Raw genomic sequence first — 9,483 nt, 5'->3', positions numbered from 1 at the left:
GCGCGCGCGCATGCAGTTTATCCAGTGGAACATCCATCGCTGTGGGGTTAAGCAGTCGGAGCAGATTTTACCTCAGGACGCCACCGGGCCCTTCGTCCTGTCGGGGTACAGCGGCTACAAACAAGTAAGCAGACCTTCTGGTTAATTTTCAAGACAGCACTTCATTTGATTTCATGACCAAAGCTCGCTAGAAAACATTGAATTCTACAAAGTAAATTAAACTCTGTTCATAAGAAAACATTTTTTATAGTTCAAAGAAGTAAAATCACCAAAGTAAACAATTTGGGGTGCTTTTTTCTACTTGGTGATATAATTCTTGTTCAGGTTCAAGTCCCTCGAGGTCGACTCTTCACGTTTGACTCTGAAGGTCAACACGTCCTGACCTGTTCTAGCTCCGGTGGACTCATATACAGAGTGAGTACACCTTCATGTCTGTCTGTAATTAAGTAAGCAAGCATTCTTTAATGCTTTAAATGTGTTTTGTATTTTAAAAAATTTCCTGGTCCCCTCTCTTCCAGCTGGCCAGTGGGGAGTCAGCTCTGGAGAGGGTGCTGTCACTGGGGGGGCATAAAGCACCAGTGGTGACCGTCGACTGGTGCTCAGCAGTGGACTGCGGCACCTGCCTGACAGCCTCCATGGACGGGAAAATCAAACTGAGCACGCTTCTAGCACAGAAGTCCTGACTGGGGACCTAACGGAGGCCCTCTGTTCTTGTGTGTCTGTGCAGTTTCAGAGATGAAAGGAAGACTCGAGGAATGTTTCATGATACAAAAAAACCTGTTTTTAAATCAAATTAGGATTAAAATCTCACTGAAGGTTCCACCGTAGAGCTCGTTTCTTTTGTTAAAGCTGTATTTGTTGGTGTTTTCAGGCCTTTGGGGAGAAGAAAAACTCCTCAGCAGTCTCACAGACACTCAGCAGCATTTGAAGTGTTTGAGTCAACAGCACCTCGACCTCTTTCAGGTACTTGAAGTCGTTTCATGGAGAATTGAATACACCTTTCTAAAATGTCTTCAAGAACCTAAACAAGAAGTCCAGTTGCTTTCATCTCAAGACCTTTAGACTGCAATGATCTGGATGAGTGAGAGACGTCACTTGGATTGATTGGAATAAGAAACGTCCAAGTTTTTCTTATACGAGCCAAAATGTTACAAGTAAATATTTGGAGGATCACTCTGGGTTTTTATTCCCTTAACCTAAACCAAATAAATAAAATAATAATAGAATAAAATAAAAAAGGTAATAAAGTAAAAGAAAAAGACCTATCACAAGAGAAACTGTACACTGAATTTGTTTTATCCTGTATTATGTTTGATTTCATTCTTACAGATGTGTAGTGTAAATAACAGAATCATAACAGTTTTGTACTTTTCTTTTCTTTTTGTTTCCAATCAGTAAATTTTCACTTTAGCTTTTTTATTTTGTTTGTTTTGGGCTTTTTTTTAGTTTCAGTGTTGTTTTTATAAAGAGGGCAAAGGCATGTGAACTAGCTACATGTACCAAAAACACCACTTTAAAAAGGTGGTGTCTGAATGACTCACAGTGACATCCGAAACGCTCCCAGCCTTCCAAATGTTTGTGTTTACAAATGTGACCTATATGACTGAAGCCTAATTAATCTCTTATTCAGTTTAGATGTAATGAAATGTGACATTTACAGTTGTGGTCATAGGTTTCCACACAGTCATCATGGGAATGAAAGTCATGGTAATTTTGGGCTTTTAATTAATTCTTTTTCTAGGGTGGAATGATTATACAGCATATATCTTTAATGACTTTAAAAAACTCATAGGTGTGAATGAGGGAGTGAAACAAATGGATGGATGGATTTTAAAAAACAAGAACTGGGTGCACACATTTGAACTTATTTTGGGTTTTCTCTGATCCCAACAGGGTCAAAAGTAAACATACAGACTCAAATATTTACATACACCCCTACTAATATTTGGTAAAATGTGCTTTAGACTAGAAGGTGGCTTACAACTAACGTGAGGAGTGTATTTAAACACCTGACCACACCTATAAATAAAATTAACATTGATGTTAGCCACAGTCACTTCCTGTAGATTTAGATTTTATTTATTTTCATAGATTCATATTATTATTTTATTAGTATACAATTTTCTTTCCCCAGACTATTTTTTTTATTTAGTGGAAAGTGTTAGGAGTGCTAGGATAATTTCTGCTCAGTTTGCAGGTGTAGCGCCTGCTCTTCGCCATAGGGGGCGGTGTGTACGAATGCGTGCTGTAGTTATTTTTAGAGAAGAAGCAGAAGCCACAACAATAACACACAGGCATTTTCAGGGACTGAAAATCCTTTAAATGTGACCTTTTCAGCGCGGATTTTCTCAGTGTAACGTTTGCAAACGGTCCGTTTATGTGAAAAGACTCCAAAATAATTCCGCACGAAGGTGAATTCAGGCGCCATGTTGCGTGTTTCAGCGAATAAATAGCATGTCGTTAATGCGAGGCTAGCTGCGCCGTTAGCCTGCGTGCACCGAGCCCGGTTCTGCTGTCGCTTTTCCGTTTCATGTCACTACTGTCCGGTACCGCGTGCAGACATGGAGAGTTTGTACAAGCGGAAAATGTTCGCGTCCATGCGGAAAACCAAAGTAGCCGCATCGAAGAAGCGGCAGATCGGTCTGCCCGCCTCCATCCTGGACGACAGTGACGAAGGGTCCTTCTCGTCGTCGTCCTCCTCCGGATCACAGTCCGACTTCCAGAGCTCTCCTGAGGACGACAGCGAGCAGGAGGACCGGGACCGGAGCGAGTCCGGGGGGACCTCCAGCGACGACAGCCGCTCTGTCACCCGCAGGAAGCGCTCCTTCCTGAGAGGCGACGACAGCTCTTCGTCGTCCAGCCGCGGCGACGAGGATGAAGAGGACGACGATGACGATGAGGAAGATGACGACGGAAGTCACACGAAGAGGATGGTCCAGCCGAGGAAGAGGAGCCGGCTGCAGCGGCAGGACGAGTCGGACTCGGACCGCGCGGAGGAGAAGCGGAAAGAGGACGCGGAGAAGGCGAAGAGGAGGCAGAGACACAACAAGCTGTTGGCGCTGTCCCGGAGGATGAAGGCCCGCATCCCGAGCCGGAGGAGGAGCCGCGTGAAGCAGGTACACCTGAGCGCCTGCGTCATACACAGGAGCGCAGGTACTTCTGTAGAAACACGGAAAGACAAGCAAAAAACAAACAGGGCTACCTCTGGGTAAAAGCGCAGGTATATGAGACAAAGTTGAAAGAATTCATGTAAGAGCGGTGTTGTGCCAAAACGTGACCGCCTGCCAAAACCTAATTTCCAATGTTTCCGTGTGTTTTTTATGTGCAACATCTTTACGTATGTTGGTAAATTGACTTCGGTGAACAAGGTTTACAAAGGGGTTATATATAAAATTTTAAAATTACATTTTTTTAAGTATCTTTATAAATCTGTGTTATTGTACTTACATTATAACCAATCCGGTCCTTTTTGTCCACTTAAAATATGTTTACAGATCTATTATTATATTTGTTGCAATATCTGGTCTCCTCTTGGACAGATTACTCTTACAAAAGACATTTTTAATGTCAACGAGATTTTTTTTTTAACTGGATAAATAAAGAATATATAAAAGTCACTGCCAAAAACTGATTGTAGCTTCTGCCTTGTTACAGGAATGTTGTTAGTGGCTCAGGATGACTTGATATCATTCATTGTGGGATTCATTTGACATATATTTAACATATTATAGACCAGCAAGTTATTTATACGAGCAATCACTTTTTTGGCAAATACCGGAAAAAAATAATTTTTTTTGCAGACGATCATTTTTTGGCACAAATGTATTCACATCAAAGAAAAATGTGCTTTCAAAACGTGAACATACCCAATAAACCTTTATACCTCTGTGTGATGAGTAAAATGGGTTTTATTTAAATTGTTTAAGGGCACAGGAGACAAGGAAGAGTCTAAAAAAGCAGAGGATGAGGCAGATGGTGATGGAGATGGAGGAGGTGAAGAAGAAGAGGACGGAAAGAAAGAAGTGTCACAGGGAGACAAAGGAGGAAAAGAGAAAGAGGAGGAGGAGGAAGAAGAAGAAGAAGAGGAGGAGGAGGAGGAGAAGTAAGCCTGAGAGAAATAATAGCATTTAAAAATGATGCAAAAGTGTTTATCTGTACAGGACTCATGGTTATGTTGTTGCTGTGACAACGAACACTTGTAACAAGCAACAAAAAGAAGAAAAGAGGAGGTGGACAGCGTCTCTGACCCCAGTGTGAGGTACTTTTTTGCTTTAGATTGAAAATATAAACATTTGCTGATCTGCTGAGCGCTCAGTTTTATTTACATGCTGCAGATGTTTCCATGTTAATCCGCCAACAGCTGGAGGCTCCAAGCACTGCTGACCTGTATGACGTCACAAGCAAAACCATATAATGGTTAAGTTGGATTCAACCAGGTGGCCTGCACTATCAGCGTGACTTACGATTAGAGCAACATCTTTATTATAATTTATTAGCTTTTTTTTGGTTCATTGTTGTAACACTAAAAGGTTTTATCTGGGAGTGGTAGTCACAGCCTTCCTGCAGCTGTCCATCTGAAACTCACAGCCCACCAGTGAAAGGCGCAAAAACAAGTCGCCAGCATTGAATTGTCTGTGGAAAAGTTTCTTTTGGTTGTATTCGGGCCATTGAAAGAAAAAAAATGAAAGGGCCTAGTTACGTGATGTAAAATTCAGGAAAAAAACAAACAAATTTACAATAAAAACAGCAATAACACATAAGAAGTGTTAATAGAAAACCGCACTTATTTGCAATCAGACAACAAATTACAAGCTTATTTTCACTGAAATGAGTCCTGGAGTAATACACAGGCCACTACATGCAGCTGGCTGTGAGGTGTGTGTAACACGTGATTAAAATAAAAACCAAAAACGTACATATTCAATATACACTTTGCTCGCATGAAATTAGCTTTCTTATAAGATGTTTTTTTTTGTTTTGTTTTTGTGGTTTTTTTTCCTTTTGAACTAAAAAAAAATCAGCTTTTTTCTGGCCCACGTTTGGCCCTCTTGTCGCTCAGTTCTGGAATTTGGCAATCACCAGATGTGGCCCAGAAGTCATAAACACAGCTGGCAGCTGGCACAGGTGGACCTCGGCAGCCACTGAGTCACAGGCACACATCTGGGTTATATTTTGCATATTTGAACCAGCAGATGTTTTGCTACTTTAGCCTTAAAAAATACAGAAATGTGCTCATATCCTGTTGTTTTAGTCAGAGCTCTGCTTGCAAGTCCAACAAAAAGCCAGTAAGCGGTTCTCGAGTTCAGCTAGATGAAATTTGTGGCAGCAGATCAGCTGGTGCAGCTAAAACCAGAGCGAAAGCTTTCCTGGATGTGGAGCACAGAAGCTGCTTTCTTTCCTGCAAAAGGGAAGAGCTGCTTAGTGGGCGGGGCTTCCACATCACATCACTGAGTGTAATCGTTGCATTATGACTGCGTGTGATCTTTAAGACAGAAGTCGACTGCATCTTCCAGAAGGCACTGCTGTGAGTCTTTATTGAATTCTTGATGGCAGTGTTGTGAATATGCAAAAAACTCTGATTTCACGACCCCGGAGGATTCTGGGTATTGCAGTATTTAGAGACATTCAGTAACCGACAGCACTCTGACTCGTTTCTGTTGCACTTTCCTTCTTTTTCTTTCATTTTTTTTTCCTGAAGTTGAGTTTGATTGTTTGCCAATCTTTTCTAAGTAAGTGTGAAGGCCTCGCAGACAGATTTATTTATTTATTTTTCTTGTACAGCAGCTTTTTCATCTGTTGCTTTATCTTTGAAAAAATATTTACATATTTTGATAGTTTTGTCCATCTGCTATCTCCAGCCGTCTCTGTTTCTGTTATTACATTGTCAGCTAAATACCTTTGAATGTTGAACCACACAAGATTTTTGAAGACTTCCTGCAAGTTCACTTTGCTGACATAATAATATCGTTATACTTACTTCCTGGTACACTTGCAGTATAGTGGTTGCCCATAATAAATCACAGATAAAACCAAATTATTTGTCAGTAACTGCATAGGTTCTCAGTTGTGCAGGTCATGGTAGTCTTGAGTGCTTAAAAATAAAGTAGTTGACAGTAGGGCTGCACGATTTTGCATAAAATGAGAATCACGATTCTCTCACGATTTTCTTTTCCAGTATAAATATTTATTGCACTTATTAGCTGCACATCAACTTCGTAACAGTTGAGACTGAACATAAAAACAATAAATAAACATAAAAACAACAAATGTCTCACGTTTTGTTGTTGCCACAAAATGTTGTACTGCTTGAAATTCCGTCTCCACCGTTGCTCGACACTGCGTGTATAGAGCAGGTAGTGCAACAATAGAAAAATAGTTGCGGGACGGCACTGTGTAGCGTTTGTCTAGGGTGTTGATCATTTCCCTAAATCCCTCGTTTTGCACAGTGTTGATGGAGCCATATCTTTGGTCATGTGATAAGTGATAGCCTCCGTAATTTCTTTGAGTTCGACGTTCATAGGGAAGCGCTGTATAAGGTTCCCGTTATTGATGTTTGGGTGGTTGACCGGGACGGATTTTCTCCTGTCACTTTCTCGTCATCCCTGACGTGCTCTCCGTTGTTGTTTCCCTGCTAATTTTAGCATCACACGGCACAGCTTCTGTATCACGTGGTATAAGGCTCCGCCCTTGTCATTTGTTGAGCAGGAAGAGTGAGCGCTTGTTTTCATGCAGATTACGTGGCGGATCAAAATGCGGTACAATCGTCGTTGTCGTCTTTTTTTCTTTCTTTTTTTTTAATCGTTGTCATTTGGAAATGAGATTGCACATAAGTATGAATCGAGATCGCGATTTTCTAACGATTAATCGTGCAGCCCTAGTTGACAGTACTTGTCTTAGACAGGTGCCACCTTTTGGACTCAGTGACGGTAATGACACATGCCATTTCTCATAATTTGAACTGGAAAAGCCTCCTGGATGAAAAATGAAATGGCTAAAGAAACCTAAAGAAGTCCTGTTGCCCTTTTTTAACCACTCAAATCTGCTTTAAAAAAAAGCTCCAGTTAGCCAAGGTGATGGTTGTGCATTTGCTATGAAGGTTGAAAAACTCGACAGATACTGAAACAGTTTTCTTGTATCAGACTCCAAAACATGTTTATTTCTGCTGTAAAATTGGGCATTTAACATGAGAGATGGGGGAGATTAACTTGGTTTTGAAGCCTCAAGTGGACATTAGAGGAACTGCAATTTTGGCATTTGAGCACTCGCTTCCTGGAGTTACCAGGGGGTCATCACTTGGTATGTCATCATGAATGTTTAAGTTGGCACTCTGTTGTTGTTGTTAGATTACCAGTGTTTAAAAGGCCCAAATATATGAGCTCGTTGTGATGTAAGAAGTCAATGAGGTTGTTCTTATGCTACTTTCTGGTACATCTGGAATTCTTTGATAAATCTCACATACATCTTCTGATGATCGATTGGGCTTATCATCATGTTTGTGTGCTAAACTGCCAATTATCAGTTTGGCAGAACTTACTGCATTTAAATCAGAAGTATTATGCGATATTCAGTGGCAGCTGTTTAAACCCAAACAACTTTCAAATGACCAAGACTGGTTGTGATGACATGTTACCTGTACCTCTCAGTGGTCACTTGTTGCTGTGTATTTACTATTTTAAGACTGGTACACTCAACTTTATGGTAGCTTTTTGCCATACAATTCAACACTAAGTAATTAGTAACATGTGCTTAGTCATAGTCATCAAACAGGCTTTTGGCGTCACCTTATGATGGTAGGGGTGCATTATAAAAGTTGTGTAAAATACTTTTTTTTTTTTTTCCTTCCTTTTCTTACAATTTCTCTTAGAGCTGACAGTTGAAAAGTCATGACCTTTAATTTTTAGTGTCCTTGTTTAAAATAGGCTTTTTTGGGCTTTTTGACAGATAGCACATGGTGCTTGTCCAGGATTTTAACCTGTAGTCCAACAGCTACTGGATCACTCCGGTGACCTGTTGATATGTTTGTGCATTGTTTAAAGAAACGTGACGACTGTGGCAGTGAATTTCATACAACTGACAGGAAGTATGGACAGAACTATCAAAATAAGATTCTAACTGTGTAAAATAAAGTAAAACTTCTTTGATTTTTGACTATGTTTGATCTGAAATTATGGACATTTCTCCATCACTAAATTTTGTTTGCAAAAATCAAATGATCCCACCTGGTTCATTTTTTTTGGTTGGGGGTTCCTGTACATAGAAATGTGGGTGAATTATCCCAAAACTATTTTGTATTTTTCTATTTATTTCTTCCTTTGTAAAGTCTTCTAAAGGCCACAGGCATGTGCTAAAACAAAAATGGACAAATGATGAGAAATTTCTCTTTCCATCCTTCTTCTTAAATCCTTGCTTCTCCTGTTTGTAAAGGTGCATTCATGTGCAATCGTAATAATAGGAAAAAACACATGATGTGTCTGAACCTCAGCAGCCTCCGTCAAAGTTGGTGAGAAACTCTGAATGTTTTTAAGTTGAGTTTCCAGCTGCTAAAGTTGAACCCACAGACTGTTTGAGAGCCTTGTGACTCTTGTTTCTTTTGAGATAAGGACTCAGTATGGTATACAGTGTAGTGATAATACACACACATTATAGGTACTTATCAGTGCTGTGTATTTACCTGTTTCCAGTGTATTCCTGGTCTTTTGTTGCTGTATAAAGCTCTTTAGACCAACTCACGGTGTTGAAAATACCTGTTTTAATAATAAAGTTTCTTCTTTTTTGACCAAGAGATTATGTGTTGAAAGTCTTTATTTATCTAACACATAATGCATGAATCTACAGGTCTGTGCTATGAAATAAAACATTACGTCTTATGGTAATTTCTGCAATAATAAATAAAAGAGGACAAATGCACTATCCTATATTTGTGAAATTCTTTTGTTACAGCAGTTAAAATAATAATGAAAAATTATAATACAAAATTGATATTTAATTTGGTAAAATGTACTTAAATTGTGTTTTTCTAATATTTTATAGTCCTTCACATTTATTCTATACTGAACAGAAAATAATTGAAATTAGCACTTTGTGTCAGCTTCTTTTATTTCAAAATGTGTTAGTGAAATAAAAAGACTTGATTTGATTTTAATTTTAAATGTAGTATTTAAATTAAGGCTCATAAAAAATAGATAAATTATATTTACATCTATCTATCTACCTACCTACCTATCTAGTTAATTTTTTAGGGTATGAGTCCTTTTCTGCCACTTTTCAGTTTGGGGGTCCCACAGGGCTCAGTTTTAGGGCCTTTGCTTTTTGCATTATACTTGCAGCCCTTGGGTACCATCCTTAGAAGGCATGGAATAGCCTTCCACTGCTATGCTGATGACTGCCAGATTTATTTGCCTCTGGAACAGAAAGATGCCTCCTCCATTCAACCACTTTTGACATGTCTAGATGATATTAAAACTTGGATAGCCCAAAATTTTC

The 9,483-nt window shown here is 39.5% G+C and overlaps 1 protein-coding gene and 1 long non-coding RNA gene across 2 annotated transcripts in view; both read left to right on the top strand.

Moving 5' to 3' along the window:
• Window positions 1–827, top strand: part of wdr91 (WD repeat domain 91) — a 12,370-nt gene extending 11,543 nt beyond the window's left edge. The window contains exons 16-18 of the mRNA XM_005748176.2: window positions 17–124; window positions 325–414; window positions 519–827. Of these exons, the coding sequence (XP_005748233.1) occupies window positions 17–124; window positions 325–414; window positions 519–683 (363 nt within the window). The 3' untranslated portion in view covers window positions 684–827. The remainder of the gene's footprint in view (window positions 1–16; window positions 125–324; window positions 415–518) is intronic.
• A 3,266-nt stretch (window positions 828–4,093) lies between these two features.
• LOC106456432 (uncharacterized) lies at window positions 4,094–5,217 on the top strand. The gene is made up of 2 exons (XR_001290557.1): window positions 4,094–4,258; window positions 4,335–5,217. It is a non-coding gene; the product is annotated as an uncharacterized LOC106456432 (long non-coding RNA).
• Window positions 5,218–9,483: the final 4,266 nt, after the last annotated feature.

The sequence above is a fragment of the Pundamilia nyererei genome, unplaced genomic scaffold (genome assembly GCF_000239375.1).
Source record: "Pundamilia nyererei isolate P.nyererei 1_Seehausen unplaced genomic scaffold, PunNye1.0 scaffold00215, whole genome shotgun sequence".
NCBI classification, from domain to species: Eukaryota; Metazoa; Chordata; class Actinopteri; order Cichliformes; family Cichlidae; genus Pundamilia; species Pundamilia nyererei.
Note: the sequence above shows the minus strand (reverse complement) of the source record. Positions and strands in the feature narration are given on the sequence as shown.